This window comes from Trichechus manatus, unplaced genomic scaffold (genome assembly GCF_000243295.1).
Source record: "Trichechus manatus latirostris isolate Lorelei unplaced genomic scaffold, TriManLat1.0 scaffold00047, whole genome shotgun sequence".
In the NCBI taxonomy this organism is placed as follows: Eukaryota; Metazoa; Chordata; class Mammalia; order Sirenia; family Trichechidae; genus Trichechus; species Trichechus manatus.
Window position 1 is genome coordinate 5727679 of NW_004443983.1, and position 23818 is coordinate 5751496.

The window sequence follows — 23818 nt, forward strand, 5'->3', positions numbered from 1 at the left end:
ACATTAAAAGAAACTGTGTAGCAGATACAGTGAAGTGTCCCTCACCTGGTCCCCCTGCTATTTCCCCATGGTGCACAGTCTTCTCTTTACTTCGTGGATTCCTAAAAGCAGTTGCTTCATTATTTCACATATCACGTTTTCAGTGTCCTGGAAACTGGTTTTACAAAGTATTCTATAGCAAAGATTATTTTAAGGAAACGGAAAGTTGTGGTTTGACTTCCAAGTGGGGATATGTATTTTCTAACCTACAGGAAATCTTTCACTTCCAGAAATTGTTAGGCTGCCAAGTATAATATCAACAGTCCTAATCAAATTAATCTATCTAGATTTGCAAAGTAATCCCAGGCACAGTAATAAAGCAAAGAGCTGCCTGCTGTGTTCCAGTCATGGATGTTATATAATGCTAAAAAGCAGGATGCCCAAGCCTGACACTCCTATTTCAATGCACTAAAAAATGGAAAAATATGACAGAAACTCCCCATTACTGAGGAATGTTGCTCAGTAAGACAGTAACTCAGATCTATATTAGACTTTTGAACAAATTATTCAAGATAACTGGATTGAAGTTTGCTTTATGGGACCTAAGAATTTCCTACAGTAGTAGAATAAAGTAGCCTAAGTTGACACCATATAGCCAAATACTATGACATTTGATTTTGGATAAATACCTTCAGCACTGGTTAATTAAATCAGAAGCTAAGATGTAACAGGAATTTGCTTAATTTTCAACAAATGATCTGGAGAGATCTACCTACGTGCTTTTTTTGGGCAGGATCAGGCAGTACTTGGCATCACCCAATACTGGATTCAGGACCCTCAAGCCTGAGTGTCAGCCATGACATGTACTTGATGAACCTACAGCAGGTAGGCTAGAAAGACCAAGGAGAGAGAGGACAGACAACCAGGCAGAAGGAAGGTAGAGGTTACTATGAAGGATAGAAGGGAAGAAAAGGGAGCCAGAGAGAGAGAATGGAAGAAGAGGAGAGGTCAGTGGGAGCGGGAAAGGAAAGGAGAGAGAAGCCATTGAGAGGACTTCTTTGCTGACAAGTTTATCAGGAGATAAGATTAGTTATCAGAGGAAATAGGGAAATATAGAACAAATGTTTAAGAACACACAGAAAATATCTCATACATAGCAGGAATTTTAAAACATGGAGATATTTTATTGCTCAAAATTTGAACTTCTAAATTTAAAGAAAAAAAAACTCTCTGACCTATGACCTTGAGGTCAAGTTGCAGTAGACTGGTTTGTCCACATGGCCAAGTTTTATAGCCTCACGCTCAGAATGCCGTTTTGTGAAGCCAACTTTTCTCAGTGTGTATTACATTTAATTTGTGGCTGCCTTAACTTATAAAAGAAATAGGGTGAAAAAAACCTTAGATAACATTGCCTTGAGTTTTTGTAACATCTTTAAAGCCTTTTAATTACAACATTTTCCTTAAGTTTTACAATATCACTCTGAGGTAGATCGGAGAGCTGTAGTTTTACCCCCATTCTACAAAAAAAAAAAAAAAACAGGATTAAATCATATGCATGCCATGTCTAGACTAGGAATGATTTACCTTAGTTGTCCAGTTTAAATCGGGTGTAACAAGACTAAAGTCATTCCATATATTGTGACTGATGAAAGGGCTTAAAGTAAGTTGGTTGAAATTACAAGTAGGTTCAGTTTGGCCAAATGAAACCACATTTCAAACTCAAACCCCTGAGTGTAAAGCTGTAAGGATTTTGCTCTGGTTAGCTTTTTACTTCTGTTTTCTCTTCATTTGGAGATTTCCCTTTGCCCTGAAAATGGGGCCATAGTTGCTACTATCTTTTGGCATCTTTCTTTTTACATATAAATTTTGGCTGAAAAACACACTTTGGACCCACAGGATTTTGGACTCAAGAGCTTCATGGCAGAGACTTCATCTCCGCTTTGTCCTCCACAACAGCAATCATTAGGGCACTTCATAGAACCTACAATCATTTGTCTTTTTGTGACACCTTAAGTTCAGTAGCCAATAAAGTGTGGTGCAATTCTGTGGTTCTGTGGGGAGAGAGAAATGGAGGAGAAGACACATTTCTTGCCTTTGAGGCACTTAACATTACTGATAAAATTGTCTGCTCTTTCTTTTTACAACTTGCTTTTCTTTGGCTTTTCTGCCTTCTAGTGAATATTAGTTTTCTGATTTCTGTGTCTTTACATTTTCATGTTATTTTCTCGTGACTCTTTTAAACACTGACTTAAATAAACCCTAAATCCAAAAAAAAACAAAAAACAAACAAACTCATTGCCATCCAGTCAATTCTGACTCATAGTGACTCTATGGCAAACCTGTATTTCCCCCCAAAAAGAACGCACCCTTCATTAATGCCAATGATTTAATATTCCACTGGCCTTCACAACAGAATAAGCAAGACTTTCTTATTTGTAACTTTGTTTTTAAAAGAAATTTTAAGTAAATTCGGTGGTTTATAGCCCAAGATAAGGAGGCCTGGTGGTGCAGTGGTTAAACACTCAACTGCTAATGAAAGGTCAACAGTTTGAACCCACTAGCTGCTCTGCAGGAGAAAAATGTGGCAGTCTGCTCCTGTAAAGATTACAGCCTTGGAAACCCTATGGAGCAGTTCCACTCTGTCCTATAAAGTCACTATGAGTTGAAATCAACTCGATGGCAATGGGTGGGGAGCAGAGGGTGTAGCCCAAGATGAAGTGAAATCTTCCCCCAAAATACAGCAGGGTAGGCAAAATCCTCAGCCATCACCAAGCCTCAGGGCCATATGTGACAATATGGGAAAAACAGGACTCTGAGCAGTAAATGTGACTGAAATACAAACAACAAAATGTGTAGCCCTCAACTCACAAAGTATTGAATGACAAAACTGAGCAAACTACATTATAATATGCAAGAGGTGTGTTGAAAATGGCCACTGAGCTATGTGTTTTTCCACAGCCACTCAGCTATCCTGGCATTTTGCTTTTTGTTTTTGAGATTCTCGTTCTTTATTGTCAGTAATTTGGCATGAACTGTGATCCTCTGGTGCTCCTCCAACATGTTGCTGAAAAACTGCTGCAGCTGCAAGGACAGAGAAGCCGTTGATAAATGCAATCTAACTTCTCACTTAGACAACATAAGACAAAGTTTATGCTAAGTAGCAACATGATTTTGCAAAGGGATGATTATGGTTGTGTGGCTGTGGAAGCGTAAACCAACATGGAGTCCTTTATGCCATACCAGAAAAGCATGGCTACTACCAGGTTTCAAGGGCAAACGTTTAAGATGTTAAGTAACCTAAATTTTAGAAATAGTAATTAGCTTATTTCTGTAGATTTATGTATGATCAACAGTTCCTGCTCTTTAACTCCTGCATTCCAGGCAGGCAGACACCTGGTTACATGTCTCCGCTCACCAGGCACGGATTCCTCCTCCACCCCCAAAAATTGCAACATTTGTCTTCTTAAGCAAACTAACGTTTCAGAGGAGAAAGGATTTCGAAGGACATTTTAATGAACCTCTGAAAAACCTGGCTAAAACTGCTGGGACATCTCAGACTATCTTTGTTCCACTCTGACTGTATCAACCCTGATACTGCCACATTTCTTTGGAACAGGCAGTTTAGGCTGTGAGTTCCCCAGTCCATAAATCATTGATTGAATAATAAATCTCTAGTTTTTTTTTTTTTTTTAACTTTGTTTCAATTCTCAGAAATTCTTTTACATTTCAGGCATCAGAGATGTGGGATTCCCTAGGTAGCCTCTGCAATCCCAAGATTAATTGCTGGTTTTGAGCTTTGGTATCAAGCTGAGCTGATTGGGCTCCTTTGTCTCAGCTTTATCTTGGGGTCACTCAGGTCAAAAAAAAAAAAAAAAAACTCTCAGAATCTGAGCTCCGCACTGTGTGTAGTAGCTCTTCTGAGTTTTATTTTTTGATTTATGTTTTGAATTGTCGACTTTGGAACTGCTGTCCTGATGGATAGTGTGAACTCCAATATTTATTGTGAGTTTGGTGAATCATAGTGTTTAGCACTGTCTCAGTGTGGGGTATGCTGAATCCAAGAAAGCAGCTGATTTTCCTACTGGAACTCTGGCTCACTGTATGGCCAAGAACTGTGAGTCTAGGTCTTGTTTGTATTTGTGCTTTTGTTTGCCCTCCCTAAGGACAGTTTGTTAAATCAATGGCCACTTTGGGGAACTTTCCAATTGGAGAGGCTAGTATATTTAAGGTCTAAAATAAGAAACTAAAACTCTAGTGGCAGAATGAATTAGGTTCAGAAAGAATGAAACCAGGTTTCGTATGGTTGTTACAAAGGAATCCCAGAGTCTTTAAGCTGCAAAAATATGTGAGCACAGGTTGAGCATCTTAGATGACCTTACAGCTCTCACCACCGACAGAAAAACACCCATGAAAGGATAAGGTGGGACATGAAATGGGCCAGAGCACTAGGCTGCCCAACAGCCACAAGAAAACTCTCATGCAATGGAGGCACATTGTGAAACAAAACACTGACAAAACCCCGTGGCAGACTCTCTGCTAGAAATTTTATTTGACTCTGGGAAACCAAAGTTTCAACCTGAGAGAATAAGATTCTTAATGTCCTTGATAAATGAGTCTGGATTTGCCCCCTACTGGGACACTGGTTTGGGGTTCATGTTCAAAAACACTATAAGCTAAATATACTTGAAGCGACGTGAAATCTCAGTGAACATTTTAGGAAAATGAATTTCCATTTGCGTTGTCCTTTTCAGAGAACTTTTGTTTAATGCTCAGTTTTAGTCAAAGGGTCTGAATAAAATCCCTCCTTGTGAGACTCTGGCAAGTTAATAAGTTTATCTAGGACCTGTTTTTCTGTTGAGTTGATCTCATCCAAGAATTGCTGTATACATTTCAAGAAACTGGGTTCCCCATACATTTGAGTTGTGTGATGTTCAGTATAAGCTTATGTTTTGAGCTGGCCTCATAGACGGTGAATTTTTTGTGGTTTTTCTGTCTCATTTTGTGTTTGAGTTTCTGTCTTGTCTCAGGAATCTGTGACTGGAAGTTGCTGGGTTTTTCTTTTTCTTTTTTCTCATGAGGAAATCTTTTAAGTATTAATTTATTTTCTCTTCCAAGAAAAACTGCTTCTTGCACCTGTCTTATGAGTTGAGCTTTCAGTAACTACATTGAGAAAATTTGATATAAATTGGTCTTTTTGAAAAGTGCAATGAAAAGGATGGACTGTTTATTTTGATTAGTAAAAAAGGCCTTAAGAAGGACAAATTAAAAAGAATAATCTGGATCCTATAGAGGATCCTATAAAGCATGCAAAAGACAAGGTTATGAAAATTAATAATTTCCTACCTCCAGATGGTATTATTAAATTATCCATTGCTGTCGAGTTGATTCTGACTCATAGTGACCCTATAGGACAGAGTAGAACTCAGGGTTTCCAAGGCGTGGCTGGTGGATTCGAACTGTCAACCTTTTGGATAGCAGCCAAGCTTTTAAATTAGATTATAATATTCCTTCAAAGAACTTACTCTGATTGGTTTAATAATAAATAAGTGCTTATATAAATTAAATAGTCCCAATATTCCCAGGAGTTAATGAAAATGAATCCATTCTGATAAAGGTTTTTATGTTTATGTCAACCTTGAAGCAAAATCTTAAAAGAAAAACCTAAGTAACTTAAGCTAGATATTATATGGAATGTGCTCTTTATTTAGGGAAAAGGAGTAATTTTATTCTAGAGTGAGAAGAAAGAATGCTAAACTGCTTACCAAGAGAATAATAAAAATTAGAAGCAAAATAATTTAGTTATTTTTTGTGTTTCAAAATACCTAGGCCAACTTAAACATATGTAAATGAATTGAGATTTACTGAGTCTTTCTTGACAATGAGCCTCTAAGACCTACACTGCTCCAGAGACAGTTTTGAAAAGACCCCTCCCAACCAGGCAAAAACCTTTTTAAGACAAAAAAAAATGAGATAAATAATGTGGACATTAATGAGGTTTAAAATAAGAAAAATGTTGTCTTAATACAGTTACCAGAAATCGGGTGCCTCCTCAACATAAAAAACTCATGGACAAATCTAAGGTTAGATTGAGAAAATATAACAAATGGTAAAGGTTTGAATGGAAATACAGACCATTTAGACAAACTTTACTTCAACAGTAATTATGTTTTGTAATTAATTTAATCAGTTAATTTCCAAGATTTTTACATAATTTACTGATATTAAATTGAGCTAATGGATATTACACTATAATTGAAGTGTATAGGCTCTTACTTTTTATGCCATAGAGAAAGGATACAAATATGTGTATCTGAGTCTGGTATTAAGTGTGCTCATTTTTGCCACTTAAAGTGTTGTACTATAAGAGATAGATAACAAGGACAGGAAATTTAAAAGATCTATTAAAAGGGAATTTATTTGATATGGTCAAAGTTCTTATTTGCTGTGGCTGAAAGTTTAACGGGTTAATATTATGAGAATTTTTAAGAGCTTTAATGTCAAATAGCATATAAAGCAAAGAATTGGGTTTCTCGCTGTTAACAAAATTTTCTTTGATCACTGGGTTAAAGAGTTAATTTTATTGTTTGTACAATCTTCCTTGAAGGCAAAGGTTCAACAGAATAAATTCCTGAGTCAGAAACCAAGCCACATGGCTTTGGAAAAAGCTAAGGTTTTTATCTTTAAGATCTTTGGTTAAATATCTCAAGTGTTGTTTCTCAGTGACCCATGATAAACTCCTGACAACTTCAAAACTTCGAGGAAAGCCACAAAAGATTTGTTTCTATTTCTTAAAGAGAAAAGTGCTAAAAAAAAAAAAAAAAAAGTTTATTTACTGTGTTATGAGTTGCATGAAACATGTCAAGTCAGAAGAAGCACTAAATTTTCTTTGGGTTAAAATTTATGTCAGTGATGTATTATTGCATAATTTTATTATTTCAATCGCTAACTTGGTTGCAACTTTTTTTCCTTTTAATCTAGCATCATCAAAGCCAATGGTTTTAACTGGGGAATTCACATCGTTTACCCATGGAGTTTTTATTACTATACAGATGTTTAGAGACTTGATAATCTTGATATATTCTTGTTATCTTCTGATTATTTAGTATTATTTCTCAAGATTATTATGTGTTATATCTGAAGCTGTTTGAAAATAAGCTTAATCATGTTTAGAGATATTTTTGTCTAAGGTTTTTTTTTAATTGACTTTATTTGGTTTTGCATTACTTTTGTAGTTAAATCCCATCAAGTCTTTCACCTTTAAGAATTATTATTATAAGTTATTATTATTATTAACCACGGCCATTTTTAAGTTTGTCATCTGCAGATAAGTTTTACTTTGCTGATTCACTGAAAACACTTGACCAAAATATTTCAACAAAAATAGAGTGTATCAGACTTATGAAAAGGACTTTAATATTTTGAACATGGATAGTATTGAACTGAATCAAGATATCTAGAACTCTTATGTAGAAACTGATGAAGTTTTCAGACTGCTGCTGATCCAGAATTGCATGGAACCAAAATTAACTACATAGGACTGAGTAAACTAAAAGATTACAATGGGGTTTATACGAGAATTTTGCTGTTCAGTGTTCTATTTTCTAGATATAAGAAATCATTGTTTTTTAAATTTCTTTCCCTCTTTTAATGTAAGAATCAGCTATTTCAGTTATTAGTTACTGAATAGTTACTGAATAGCCTATGGTAAAGATTTTTCTCATCTCCTGATTCTTACTATTTGACTAGCCCAAACGGCACATCTTATTATGTGACTGTAATCTTTGGCGTTGGCTCACATCTGGATGGATTAACACATGTACTATAGGATTGAGCTGGACTCAGACCAAATATTAACTAACTTACCATATTTTTACACAAATAACATGCACGTTATAAGTTTTTTGGAAACCATATACCTTCTGCACATTATTTTCATAAGTGTGCTATACCAGTGTTTTTTTACATGTTGCTGACTTCAATTTCTTTTTTTTTTTTTCTGTCCAGTGAATTTAATGTTTCTGGGATAAAACTGATTTATGGAAACTTCATTTAAGGTGGATATTCTCTTAAACTAATGCAACCAATGGTGAACTGAATGGGCTCATGATGGAAATGGGAAGCCATGTTGAAAACAAAGAGTATGAATGCATGAAGAGCTAGAAATTAGTAAGTAAGAAATGATCCCAGGACTAAAACTGCAAGAATAAGATACTGTTTATATTTTACTGCTTTCATCAGTCTTAAACTGAAACATAATTGATAATCAGTATCTTTGAAATCAACAAATAAAAGTCACCATAAGAAATTGTGTTTTCATCTTAAAATAGGGCATTTTAGTTTATTCATTCATTACCATCATCATCATCACCATCTGATTCCTGGAACCCTTCAAAGTCTGATCCCTTGTCACTATCATCATTGAAATATCCCAGAACTGCCTGTAGACGCTCTTCCATGACTTCTGAACTGATGTCATTAACATGACTGCCTTCGGCCTCTTTATCTTCGCCATCAATATTCTGCTGTTACTCAATCCCAGCCTTTCTGAAACCATTGTGGATGGTTTCTGGGGTTATCTTCCCCCAAGCAGAAGGCACCCACTTGCAGACTTCTGTAAACATCACCTGCTTCAGTCATCCTGATGGTGTGAACTCATGAATCCTAGACTGCATCCATTCATTCCTCTCTCTTCTCACGAAAGTCTTGAATAAGTGGTTGACTGCTATATCTAGCGGCTTCAGCTTGCAGTAAGACCACCAGGCATGACTGCTATATGGGCATCAGTTGAGTTAATATAATTTTGAACATTTTTTTTCTTTGTGAGCAGCCATGGCATTGAAAATTAGCAAAGACTTCTTCAAAAAGAACCCCCTGCCCCTTGCCTGGCTTGTAACATTTATCTACCCATAGTTTCATAACATCACAGTCCATCCATCCCTCCTTATTACAATGAACAACCACACCGGTGGCAGTTTTATGTGGGGCATGGTAACTCTCTGGAAAATTACCATCGGCTTTAATTTCACCCCACTCATAGTGCAACCAAGGACTACAGTGAAGCAAGCCCTCTTGTGCCCACTGGTTGTAATTGCTACAGTTTTTGTACCTGAAGCAGCTACAGTCCTGATGGCTGGAATGTCAAAAGACATCGGAACCTCGTCCGTATTAATTACATCCATTGCAGAGATACTGAGTTCAGAGATTTTTTTTTGATGACAAATTCACGGAAATTGACCATCTTTTGCTCCCTGTCATCTGAAAGTTGCTGGCCTACAGTGGTTCTCATTCTCACAGAAAAGCCATCCCTTTTCATGAATTTAGAAATCCAGGTGAAACCCACCTTGAAATCTGGGATACCTCTTTCATTTGCCAGAAGCTTCTCTCTGATCTGAATTACAACAGTAGAGACAGCTTGCTTCTTTCCCTTCGAGAAATAATCCACTCTTTCAAGTCATTCTCCAACTCAGGTCATTTCACTTTGGGCCCATGGCATGCACATTTTCTCCAGCTCCTTTTTTTCCTTTCTCCATTTGTGAATGGGTGACTCTCTAGCCTTGAACTCTCTTGTTACTGCTCTGTTGTTTGTTTCTTCCACCCTCACAGTGACTTTCAGTTTGAAGTTGGTGGTGTAGGACTTGCATTTAATTCCTGCCATGATCCTAAAGATTTCTAAGATTTAGATTTATAAACTGAAAAAATGTGCCCAATATAATCGATAACTGGCTGGTTCTAGTAAACCTGTTGCTGTCGAATCAATTCCGACTCATAGTGACCCTATAGGACAGAGTAGAACTGCTCCATAGGCTTTTCAAGGTGGATTCAAACTGCCAACCTTTTGGTTAGCAGCCAAATGCTTAACCACTCCACCACCAGGGCCCCAGTTCTAGCAGAGAGATCATAAAATTCAAATGTGATGTGTACAAGTAGCAAGAATCTTTTTATATGCTAGCAAGTATATGACTAAGGTGACTTATGATCATTGAGCAAAGCCACTGGTGCTAATGAGACATAATTAGACTATGAAATAAGCAGACCTAATATGGCTTAATGGTTTCACTTAAGATGATCTGGTAAGGTTTTCATAATGAATTGTTGATTCAGGAGCAAGCATGTATCAGTTTTGCTTTATTTACTCCTCCAGTTTAAAGCCAGAGTTGGAAGATGGCTGTGATAATTATGTCAATGATGACTGAATCGAGATTCCTATTGATAGCTACTCGATGCCATTTATGTCAGTACAGGCTTCACTTTGTTTATGCTTCCAATTGATAGCACATGATTTATGGACAGGCTTCAGTAGGTTCAAGATTCCGACTGATGACTCAAAAGCAACAGGGATATAACTATCAACTTAGATTAATAGAAACAAATGCACAGTTTCAATTGTTTATTTTCCAATTACTTGGGTACTACCAAACTTGATCCATCACTTCTTGATCATGGCTTATACCTTTATTATGATCAAAAGTAGCATTTTCAGACTACTGAATGGAGGTCAATGAAGCTGAAATTCACTTCTGAAAATGTCACAAGACATGCACGGTATATGCATGGGCGTGCTATGCTAGAACTTTTTTTACATAATTCATCATTTCTGCATTTTTTGTGTGTGCACGTATTGTTTACGTAGGCATGTTATTTGCAAAAAAATACATATATATGGTACCTCTTCCAGCTGATGTCCCTCTTTTAAGAGCTCATTAGTCTAGATCTATATTTCAATGGTATAATCTTTTAGCTTCTAATTTTGTACCTCAAGTAGGGGTAGAAGATGTTACAGCCCGTGTCAAAGTTCTGACTAAATATATTCAGAATATTTTAAATAATTCCACCCATGGTGTCTTAGGCTGGGTTCTCTAGAGAAGCAAAACCAGTAAAGCGTACTTCCTATAAATATATCTAGAGATTTATATCAAGGAAACAGCTCACATGATTGTAGAGGCTAGAACGTCCCAAGTCCATGGGTCAGGGTAGAGGCCTCTCCCAATTCATACAGCCGCAGAAGCTGGTGAACCCAACATCAGCAGGCTGGAGAACAGGGCTCCCGTTCACAGTCTGTGAAGGTCGACTAATTCCAAGATCGACAGGCAAGACCACAAAGTTTCTCCTGATTCACATAGGTGCAGGGGCTGGCGAACCCAAGATCAGCAGGGCTGGGAGCAGGACTCTTGCTCTCAGGCTGTGAAGGTTGACGAATCCCAAGATCAACAGGTAAGCTGCTTGCTCAAGTCCCAAGAACCGGAGGTGAGACGACAAGAGGCAGTTGCTGGATCTGGAACAAGCCAAAAACTTTGGCAAAGCAAGCAGAAAGGAAGTAGCTGGTGGAGAGCAGAGAGATGAAGGTGGAGGGGGCAGTCAGCTGCCACAGGCCCCGCCACCACTGGTACCACTCAGCAGATTCCATCATGGGGGTGATCACATATCAAATTTCAACAGGGAAGTGATCACATTATACAAGTGCTAAAACACTGAGAATCATGACCTAGCCAAGTTGACATACAATCTTAACCATCATAGTCCACCTCTTGTCAACTTGGCACCTGTACACATCTCTGAATAAAGACCATCACAAAGTCATACTTGCATCTAACATGATACAACTAACACATGTACAACCAAAAACACACAGCCCTGTTTACATCTATATTTTATAAGTGAAGAAAACAAAAATATCTGATGCACACATACAAAGCAGAAAATGACAATTATAGTCCTGATTTCTGCAACTGGTCATGTGGCCATAACTGGTATTTAGAACTACCTTCTTCCACCACCTATTCTGTATTCCCTTTGCACTCAGTAGGCACCTCACCTGTTTGTGGTTCTTTGCCTGGCGGGGTGACCCAAACCTTCATTCCTGAAGGGTATAGGCCATTAGTCATGTCAGAATTGAGTTGCTGTAGTTTTCCATTGACTTTAATCACAGGATATGGTAGTACTAAGAGACGCCCTAAGGGATTTCCTGCATTCCAGACATACTTTTCTTTACCTCGATTATGTAATATCAATCTGACTTCCTCTTGGTAATCAGGATCAATCACATCAGCCAGTATGGTTACTCCCTTCTTTGACTGTTAAGCCAGAGGCATAAGGAGCCCAAAGTGGCCAGGTGGCATTCTTAGCTCCCAGTTCAATGGAATCAGTGATGTGTCTCCAGGTGGGAGCATTCCTCCCTTTGGAACTAAGACCTATAGAACTGCAGAGCATAAGGTCGTGGGGATGGGAAGCAAAAATCCTGTGAGTAGGTCACTAGGGGTAATAGTGAGTGGTGCCACCCCCATTTCCACCCCTTGATTCTATGGGAGAAACAGCTGGTTTAGATCATATGCAGCCTCCTGGAGAACATTACCCCAGCCCTGCAAGGTATTGCCACCTAGGTGGCACCATAATTGTGTCTTTAGGAGGCCATTCCATTGTTTTGTCAAGCCAGATTCTTCAGGATGATGGGGAACATGGTAAGACCAGTGATTCCCTGAGCATGGGCCCACTGCTGCACTTCATTTGCTGTGAAGTGAGTCCCTTCATCAGAGGCAATGCTGTGTGGGAAACATGACGGTGGATAAGGCATTCTGTAAGTCCACAGATGGTAGTTTTGGCAGACGTATAGTGTGCAGTGAAGGCAAATGCATATCCAGAGTAAGTGTCTATTCCAGTAAGGACAAAATGCTGCCCTTTTCATGATGGAAGTGGTCCAGTGTAATCAACTTGCCACCAGGTTGCTGGCTGATCACGTTGAGGGATAGTGCCATATGAGGGACTCAGTGTTGGTCTCTGCTGCTGGCAGATTGGGCGGGCACTCAGCAGTGGCTGTAGCCAAGTCAGCCTTGGTGAGCAGAAGTCCACGTAGCTGAGCCCATGCATAATCTCCATCCCTGCCACCATGGCCACTTTGTTCATGAGCCCATTGAGCAATGACAGGAGTAGCTGGGGAAAGAGCATGAGTGGTTTCCATGGAACGCATCATCCTATCCACTTGATTGTTAAAATCCTCCTCTGCTGAGGTTACCCTTCGGTAAGCATTCACACGAGACACAAATATCTTCACTTCTTTGGCTCATTCAAAGAGGTCTATCCACATACCTCTTCCCCATACATCCTTGTCTCCAATTTTCCAATCATGTTCCTTCCAAATCCATGACCTTCCAGCCAAACCATTGGCCACAGCCCATGAAATCAGTATACAATTGCACATCTGGCCATTTCTCGTTCCAAGCGAAGTGAACAACCAGGTGCACTGCTCGAAGTTCTGCACATTGGGAGGATTTCCCTTCACCACTGTCCTTCAGGGGGTCCCAGAAAGGGGCTGTAGTGCTGCTGCTGTCCACTTTCGAGTGGTGCCTGCATATCGTGCAGAACCATCTGTAAACCAGGCACGAGTTTTCTCTTCTTCAGTCAACTGGTCATAAGGAACTCCCCATGAGGCCATAGATACAGACTGGGAGATGGAAGGTAATGTGACAAGAGTGGAGACCATAGGCATTTGGGCCACTTCCTTATGCAGCTTACTTGTGCCTCCTTGTCCTGCTCAGGCCTGATTTTGTATATCCCACTTCCATTTAATAATGGAGTGCTGCTGTGCATGTCCAGCTTTATAACTCTGTAGGTCAAACAACACCCAGTTAATGATGCGCAGCTCAGGCCACATGGTGACTTGGTATCCCATGGTTAAGAATTCAGTCTCTACTAAGGCCCAGTAACAAGCCGAAAGCTGTTTCACAAAAGGAGAGTAGTTACCTGCAGAGGATGGCAGGGCTTTGCTCCAAAATCCTAAGGCCCTGCACTGTGATTCACCAATAGGGGCCAGCCAAAGACTCCAAATAGCGTCTCTATCTGCCATGGAAACTTCGAGCACCACTGGATCAGCTGGATCCTATGGCCCAAGTGGCAGAGCAGCTTGCACAGCAGCCTGAACCTGTTGTAGAGCCTTCTCTTGTTCTGGGCCCCTCTCAAAACTAGCAGCTTTTTGAGTCGCTTGATAAATATGCCAGAGTAGCACACCCAAATGAGGAATATGTTGCCTCTAAAATCCAAAGAGGCCCACTAGGTGCTGTGCCTCCTTTTTAGTTGTGGGTGCAGCCAGATGCAATAACTTATCTTTCACTTTAGAAGGAATATCTCAACATGCCCCACACCACTGGACCCCTAGAAATTTCACTGAAGTGGAAGTGCCTGAATTTTTGTGGGATTAATTTCCCACCCTCTAGCATGCAAATGTTTTATCAATAAGTCTAGAGTCATTGACACTTCTTCCTTACTAGGTCCAATCAGTATAATGGCATCGATGTAATGGACCAGTGTGACATCTTGTGGAAGGGAAAGGTGATCAAGTTCCCTGCAGGCTAAATTATGACATAGAGCTGGAGAGTTGATGTAGCCCTGAGGTAGGCAAGTGAAGGCGTATTGCCGGCCTTGCCAGCTGAAGGCAAACTCCTTCTGGTGGTCCTTTGAAATAGGTATGGAGAAAAAGGCATTAGCCAGATCAATAGCTGCATACCAAGTGCCAGAATATGTATTAATTTGCTCAAGGAATGAAACTACATCTGGAACAGCAGCTGCAATCAGAGTCACCACTTGGTTAAGTTTTTGATAATCTACTGTCATTCTCCAAGATCCGTCTATTTTTTGCACAGGCCAGATAGGTGAGTTGAATTGGGATGTGGTGGGAATCACCACCCCTGCATACTTCAAGTCCTTGATGGTGGCAGTCATCTCTGCAATCCCTCCAGGAATGTGGTATTGCTTTTGGTTTACTATTTTCCCAGGTAGAGGCAGTTCTAGTGGCTTCCACTTGGCTTTTCCTACCATAATAGCCCTTAGTACATTTGTCAGGGATCCAATATGGGGGTTCTGCCAGTTGCTGAGTATATCTATTCCAATTATGCATTTTGGAACTGGGGAAATCACTACAGGATGGGTTCGGGGACCCACTGGACCTACTGTGAGATGGACATGAGCCAAGACTCCATTAATAACCTGATCTCCATATGTCCCCACTCTGACTGGTGGGCCACAGTGATGTTTTGGGTGTCCTGGAATTAGTGTCAGTTCAGAGCCCGTATCCAGTAATCCCTCAAAAGTCTGATTATTTCCTTTTCCCCAATGAACAGTCACTCTCATAAAAGGCCGTAGATCCCTTTGGGGAAGGCTGGGAGAGAGATTAACAGTATAAACTTTTGGCAGTGTATTGGAGTCCTTCCTCAAGGAGACCTGGCCTCCCCTTCATTCAAGGGGTTGTGGGTCTTTAAACTCACTCAAGTCTGGGAATTGATCAAGGCATTATGACTCTCTATTCTGGTGATTTGAGTTAGACTGTCGTTCACCTGACCTAGAATTCATCTGTTTGTATAGATCAAGTAAATATTTAGTAGATTTCCCATCTGTTTCACTCCTAAGGACACCATGACTAAGCAACCAACGCCATAAATCCATATAAGTCAGACTATTCTGATTACTGCCTTGACTCCACTGTCCATTACTGTAACCATGCCCACCTTGTCTTTGTTGATTGAGTGCCACCACTTGGCCTCTACTACCGTGGGGCCATTGTAGTTAGGTGTCTTAATTCATTTAGGGCCTTTCCTACTTTCAAATCTGATTTACATAAAATAGCAATCACAGCCGTCTTAAAGGATGCTGGAGCTCCCTTCACAAATTTATTCCTCAGAGTTGTGGTAAAAGGTGTGTCCTCTGGGAATTCCATGTGTGGGTCTGTGGGTTTAACCTGATAAATCCACTCTAGCATGCCAATTTCCCTAAGCCTTTACATACCTTCTTCCACAGTATACCAAGAGAGGTCTGGTACTTCAACTCGATTTAGTGCAGACCACCTCTTAATCCATGCTTCAGCAACTCAACCAAACTATTAGATCCTTTCCTAACTTCTTGAGCTGAAACACTGAATGAACAATCTGTGCTTAGTGGATCCATATCAATAAACTCAGACTGATCCATCTTTATGTTCCTTGCACCATTATCCCACACCCTTAGTAGCCATTCCCACACATATTTCCCAAGTTTCTGTTTGTATATATTAGAAAAGTCAAGTAGTTCTTTTGGAGTGTAGTGTACCTCCTCCTGGGTCACACTTTGTACTTCACCTTTTGGAGATCACTGGGACTTAAGTCTAATTATAGGTCTAGAAGCCAGAATCAGTACTGTAGAATTGTTTTGAGAACATTCAGCACTGTCTTGTAAAGCATCTGTCTCAGGCGATCCTCTAGGCAATGACTCGGGCAAGGGCTCTTTAGAGGCAGCTGGGCTAGGGCTAATCTCATTAGATGGGAGTGGAGGGCTAATGGTTTTTTGGGGGCAGGATGGTGTAGCTGACAAACATGAAGTAATCTCTTCAGATGGGAGTGGTTCTGTTGGCAGGAGTGATTCAATGGAATTTAGAGACTCAGTGTCTCCAGCCTCCTGATTATTTGCCACATGTCTCCATCCCAAGTTTCAGGATCTCATATCTTCCCAGTCAACGCCCTCACTTTAACTTCAGATGCCTCTCAAGGTTGGCAATTGAGCTGACATTGTAATTCAGTCACTCTTACAATAAGAGTCTGGGTTTGGTTTTTGGCAATATCACCTCTGTTACTACAAGAAATAAGGCTTTCTTTCAAAGCACAAGTGGAAACTATGAGGTCATTTATGTGACACGTGAGCTTTGACTCTGAATCCCTGAGTACATCTCTTTCTTTCACCAGTTTGTCCAGCGAAAGTAGGACCAACCAGCCAGCTTCCTTATACTTCTCATTATGACAAAATTGTAGAAAGGTATCATATGTGCAATCACTCAGAGCCTCACCTTTCACCAATACCTGATCTACTGGCAGTGATATTTTGCATATTTGAATTGCCACCTCACACCATGGATTAGCAGTGTCCTCTTTACTACTGGAAGCAGAGTCATCAACATCTTTAAGACTAACCAGACTTGAGAACCAATTTAGAAAACTCATCCTTACTATTTTGTTTCTCTAGAACCATTCTTGGTATCAAATGTCTTAGGCTGGGTTCTCTAGAGAAGCAAAACCAGTAAAGGACATAAATATATACAGAGAGAGATTTATATCAAGGAAACAGCTCACGCGATTGTAGAGGCATAGAACATCCCAAGTCAGTGGGTCAGGGTAGAGGCCTCTCCCAATTCACACAGCCACAGAAGCTGGTGAACCCAAGATTGGCATACCGGAGAGCAGGGCTCCCACTCACAAGCTGCGAAGGTCGACGAATTCCAAGATCAACAGGTAAGCTGCCAGCTCAAGTCCCAAGAACCGGAGGTGACACAAGAGGCAGCTGCTGGATCCAGAACAAGCCAAAAACCTTGGCAAGGTGAGCAGGAAGGAAGTAGCCAACAGAGGGCAGAGAGATGAAGGCTAAGGGGGCAGTGAGCTGCCAGAGGGCCTGCCCCTGCCGGTACCACTCAGCAGATTCCATCATGGGTGTGATCACATGTCATGTTTCAACACGGAAGTGATCACAACGTTATACAAGTGCCAAAACACTGAGAATCATGACCTAGCCAAGCTGACATACTATCTTAACCATCACACATGGGCTCCAAGAAATAGATACTGAAATGACTATGATGAGAAGAGTAGTTCTCCAAAACCAAATGGCTCTTGACATCATCACGGCTGCTCAGGGAGGTACCTGTGCCATTGTTAAAGCTGACTGTTGTGTTTATAGTCCTGATAAAACTGATAATATCACTCACTATGCTTCCCATATGCAATGTACATTATCAAATCTCAATAATTCTGTTCCCTCTTTGATGTTTTAAATAATTGCTTTAGTTCTTTGGGTGAATGGTAGAAGAAAATATTAACTTTCCTTGGATTCTTTCTATTCTTCTTTGTATCTATCTTTTGTAACTATAAACTATTGTTTTTTGCTAATCAACTATTGAATTTCTATGGAGTGTTGTGCACCTAAACCTACTCACCCTGCAGATAAACTGGTGTTAATCACTTGTACTTTTCAGCAAGGAAATAGTGTGTAACTCTTTGCCCTTTGATAGACAGGTATTAGCTAATGTTTTTAAGGTTGGCTAAGGAGTTTCTCAAATTTGGCCTAAACCTTCCAGTAAGAAAACACCAAAATGACTCACCCAGAAGAGGAGGACTAATAGCATGGCAAGGTGAAGAAAATAAACAAGAAACAAAATGACAATGAGATAAGGTAAACGATGGAGTGATCAACAAGAAGTAAATTCTTTGCAGAAGAAAGGTTATTCCATCTATAAGTGATCAGTGCTTCCTAGTGGTGGTTTGATCAAAAGAGGGAAAATGTGGCTGTGGAAGCCAAAACCAACATGGAGTTCCTTATGCCATGACGAAGAACATGGCTACTACCAGGTTTCACAGAGCAAATGTTTAAGATGAAAAGAAACCTTATTTTTAGAAATAGTAATTAGCTTGTTTCTGTAGATTTATGTATAATCAACAGTTCCTGCTCTTTAACTCCTGCATTCCAGACAGGCAGACACCTGGTTATCTGCCTCCACTCAGCAGGAATGGATTCCCCTCCACCCCTAAAACTGCAACATTTGTCTTCTTGAGCAAACTAACATTTCAGAGAAGAAAGGATTTTGAAGAACATTTTAACAAACCTCTGAAAAATCGGCTAAAACCACTCTGGTGTCTCTGGGACTCTGTTTCCCTCTGACTATATGAACCCCAATGCAGCCACATTTTTTTGGAACAGGAGGTTTAGGCTGTGTGTTCCCTGATCTGAGAATCATTGAATGAATAATAAATTTCTAGTATTGTTTTTAACTTTGTTTCAATTCTCAGAAATTATTTTACAGTTGGAATGAATAGAAATGTATATCCCTAGATTGTGTGTCCCTGGGGAGACTGAGATGCTCACTGTGATGAAGACCACACCCTCCCCTCCTAAGAATTAGATGTAGACTGGAAGCGCCATGAAGCAGGAACTTCATTTCTCTTATTCACTGCTGTATTCCCAAAGCACATAATAGGTGTTAAACACATATTTACTGAATGCATAGTGGATATTATACAAGATTTGTGGACAGAAATACTATGAGAACTTTTCTTATCTCAAAAGGAACTTTGCAACTTCCAGTGCTCAAAACTGGTACATAACATTTATGTCTTTACAAATGTTATCCTTTATTTAAGAATATTTAGCAAGTAGATTCATCTATAGGCTAAAGCCCCTCATCAGGTCTGGTCAAACATTCAGTTACGGGAAATTTGTCTCAATATTACATATAAGCCAGACCTCAACTAATAAGTTATATTCCAAAAGTCTATTTCTGCATCTGTGAATTTGAACTCAGAACACCGTAAGATGATAATGTATACATTGTTGTTATTGTTAGTTGCCCCTGAATCAATTCTGACTCTTGGTGACACTCAGAAAAGCTCAGTTAAACCCTGATGCGTTTGAAATGGAGCCCTGATGACACAGTTATTAAGAGCTTGGCTGCTAACCAAAAAGTCAGCGGTTTGACTCCACCAGCTGCTCCTTGGAAACCCTATGAGGCAGTTGTAATCTGGCTTATAGGGTCGCTGTGAGTCTACTCAGGACTCAGCAACTGGTTTGGTTTTTTGGCTTCGCATTTGAAATTGAGTAGTAATAGGACTATCAAACCTAATTACAATGCAAAAGAAAGGTGTGGTTCTAGGGTGAAGAAGTAGGAGCCCCTGGGTGGTTTAAATGGTTAACAAGCTTGGCTGCTAACCAAAAGGTTGGAGACTCGAGTCCACCCAGTTCTGAAAAACCAGCCATTGAAAATCCTATGGAACACAGTTCTATTCTGACACACTTGGGGTCGCCATGAGTCGATGTCAGCTCAACAGCAACTGGTAGGGTGAAAGTAGGTTAAGTAACCAGGAACAAATCTCCCACTCTTCTCCTTCCCTGCCCACAGCTGCCAGGCAACGAGAGCTGCGAGCTCACAGCACTGTACCATTAGCTATGTGCCCACAATCTGGCTCCCGTAGTGCGTGGGAGGGAAGTGAGGGCCTGTGGGATTCTAAGTGGGGCTTCCTTTGTGTTTGAAGGTATGAGTGAGGCCAGGCTTCCAGCACAGTGGAGTGTAAAGACCAGAGATGAGGAAAGAGTATGGAAACTGTGCAAGTGGGGAGGGAAAAGGGACTCATCTGACTTCCTTTTTATTAATCATTTTAGATATTATAATGTGAGCTGACACATTATAGTAGGATTATTGGGCATTAATAGTTTTTGACAAGGATATTTATAGTAGCTAATTTGTTTTTAAAATTGCAATAATTTAACTACTGTAAATCCTTTTTTGCATTTTTTTTTTTTTTTTTTTTTTACTATTAGTGAATTTTGGAACTTTGATCAATGCTAAATTTACTCAAACTTAATCTATCCATTTATTAAACAACAACAACAATAAAACTTGACTGGGTTCTGTAGAGGCAAAGATGAACTGACACACTTTGGAATATATGATAACAAACTCAGTCCTGAGTCCAGCTTTCTGTCCAGCATGTTCTGGGTGTGCCCTTCTCTCTCATCCAGGGAATCCCTGATAAATCTCATCCTGACAGCTAAGCCTCAAGCGGGCCAAAACTTAAACAAGATAATTCCCTTCGGAATTCGCGTTTCTTCCTAATAATAACAGCTACATTACTGACTGCTTCTTTTTTTTTTTTCCCTTAGAATCAAATTTCAGGCCTTTATGACCTACACTTATATTAGTTTATTTGCTGGTGAGGGTGGGGTCTTAATTTTCCTTTATTTGTTACATAGGCCCTTTCTATTGTTAAGGAACACTGGTGGCACGGTGGTTAAGAGCTCAGCTGCTAACCCAAAGGCTGGTGGTTCACACCCACTAGCTACTCCGAGGGCAGTTTCCTTCTGTAAAGATTACAGCCTTGGAGACCCTAAGGGGCAGTTCTACTCTGTCCTATAGGGTTGCTGTGAGTCCAAATCAACAGCAATGAGTTTGGTTTTGGCTTTTGCTATTCTTAATAATATAGTTTCAGACTCTGGTGTTTAGTTGGTACTAATATTTTGTATTTTTATCAATTTTATTGAGATATGAGTTACGTACAATAAACTGTATCCACTTAAAGTGTACAAGTCAATGAGTTTTTACTGATGTATAATATACCTGAGAAACCACGGCCACAATCAAGATACAGTACATTTCCACTGCCTGCAAAAGGCTCCTTGTGTTCTTTTGCAGTCCATCCCTTCCTGTCACAGGCAACCACTAATCTGCCTTTTGTTGCTATAGATTGGCTTGCATTTATTGGAATTTTATATAAATGGAATGATACGATATGTTCTCTTTTGTATCTGGTTCCTTTTACTCAGGATGTTCATATTGAGATTCCTCCATGATGCTACATGAAGTTGTTCTTTTTTACTGGTGGGTACTATTCCATTGTATGGATATATTACATTTTCATTATCCATTCACCTATTGATGGGCATTTGGATGGTTGCCAGTTTTTGGCTACTGTGTATAAAGCCGCTATGAACTCATGTACAAGTCTGTGTGTGGACATAGGTTTTCATTGCTCCTGGGTAAAAACCTAAAAGGGGAATTGTTAAGCCATAAGTGCCTGATTAACATTTATCAAAACTGCAAGTTTTCCAAAGCGGTTGTACCATGTTGCATTCCCACTAACAGGGTAGGCAAGTTCTAGTTGCTCAACATGTTTGCCAATGTTTGGTATTGTAAACCCAATTTTAGCTATGCTACTGGGTGCGTAAAGGAGCCCTGGTGGCACAGTGGTTAAGCGCTCAGATGCTAATTGAAAGGTCAGCAGTTCAAACCCACCAACTGCTCTGCAGGAGAAAGATGTAGCTGTCTGCTTCTAGAAGGCCTTGGAAACCCTATGGGGCAGTTCTACTCTGTCCTATAGGGTCACAATGAGTCAGAATCAACTCAGTGGTGGTGGGTTTTGTTTTTGGGTTTTACTGGGTGTGTAGAGGCTATATTTATATTTTACTCTTGTTTAATGCCATGTGTGTATGGCACTTTTTTGGAGACATTTGCTTTTGTTCCCTAAGTTTAATTTCTGGTTACAGAATCACCCTTTTCTTTCCAGAACTATGCCTCTTCCCTCCCAGTGCCTGTGGTTTGGGTGGGACTGGCTCCAGGTGTAGGCACATGACGCAGGCTAGGCCAATCAGAGTATTTCACATAGACACACCTCCCCACACACACATATACACATACACACACCCAGATAGTGATTGGTGCATGTGACCCAAGTGGGATTTTTTTCAGGACTGAAACTTGATGCTGGGTGATGAGGGCGCTAAGGATCGTGTAAGCGTAGAGCTACACTTGCTACCATGTGGAGAAAGCCCACCTAAGAAGAAGTTCAGCCCAAAGAAAAGCAGAGCCAAGAAATGGCAAGCCCCAATATTAGGCTCGAGAATACAGATATAATTAAGATATGGTGTCAGTACTCAAGGAGCTCATTGTAACCCCATGGGGTAGACATATTTATACAACTGTAGTATAATGTGGTAAGTGCTGTGATAAAAATATTCACAGGATGATTTGCAAGCACAGAGGAGGGGGATGTGTAAATCAGCTCATGAAAATGTTCTTAGAATAGGTGGCTGGAGCAGGATCTAAAAGGATGATTAGGAATGATCAGCCAAGGTCATGGACTAGGAGAATGCCCAAGACAGAAGATAAAGCATTTCTGAAATCTGTTGTTGTTATATAACAGAATGAAACATAGCCCCATCCTGTGACATCTTCATGATCTTTGGTATGTTTGATTCCATTCTGTGGCTATTATGGATAACAGAACATTCTAAAATCAAAGGTGTGAAACAACACGATACAAAGAAAATCTGTAAGTGGCTCAATACAGCTAGAGGGAGGGTGCCTGGGGGGCATTTGCCTGTCATTCTTGCTCTCTGACACTCAGTGGTGGGGGTGGGCAAAAATGAAGCTAGAGAGTAAGGCAGGGGCCAGATCATGAAGGGTCTCATGTGCTAATGAAAAGATTTTAAAATTTCTTCTGGAAATTATGAAGAGCTGTGGACAATCTTGGAGGAGGGCAATGACTGGCAGCAATGTAAAGGATGGGATGGAGGGAAGACCAGCCTGGGGCAGGGAGCTGGGACCAGAGTCTACTGCAGTAATTCAGGTGAGAAAGTCCAACCCTCCATGAATGAGAACAGTCTCTATTTGAGGAGCAGGATATGATTAAAACAACAACAACAACACTTCATTCACAGTGATAATAGCATCCCTGGGAACACAGAATGTAACAATTCAGATAAGCATATTATTTTTAATTTTAGCAACTCCAAATTATATAAAAAGTGGTTTCCAAGTTATCATTATATTTTACAATATTTAAAATACTTACCTCCATGATCTGCAAATCTGTACTTATGGTTCTCCCTATAATATACATTAAAGTAACCAATGATTGTGTTCCATACCTACAAAGCAACAAGATGCTAATCAGGAATGGAAAGTGGTTTGCAAGATAAAGCTGTATTTTATACAGCAGATAAATGCTAAGTACACAGTCTTCATTAATTCCTATTTCGCAAATCTAAGCAAAAACATGTATGAACTAGTTTAGCTGCATCTTTTAACAGAAAATCTATTACATAGCAAATTCTATTAACACTAAAGAAGTATGTATAGTTAAATAATTATTTGTGTAATATGTAATTTTAACAGTTTTATTTAAATATAAAAACTCTTCTAAGAAACAAATGTTCTTATCCTTTTAAGAGAGGTGGTTAGAATGCATGCCACAGGTTTCAAATTAAGAAAATGTATAAGGGAGTAAATAAATATGCAATTTATGCCCCTTAAAGAATAGTAGTTAATACAGGACCAGTTTCAGACTCT

At 39.8% G+C, this 23818-nt stretch overlaps 1 protein-coding gene across 1 annotated transcript in view; it reads right to left on the reverse strand.

Moving 5' to 3' along the window:
• Positions 1-2737: 2737 nt before the first annotated feature.
• LVRN (laeverin) overlaps positions 2738-23818 on the reverse strand; it is a 100543-nt gene continuing 79462 nt past the window's right edge. The window contains exons 19-20 of the mRNA XM_012555721.1: positions 23322-23397; positions 2738-3060 (exon numbers count right to left, since the gene is read on the reverse strand). Coding sequence (XP_012411175.1) covers positions 2920-3060; positions 23322-23397 — 217 coding nt within the window. The 3' untranslated portion in view covers positions 2738-2919. The remainder of the gene's footprint in view (positions 3061-23321; positions 23398-23818) is intronic.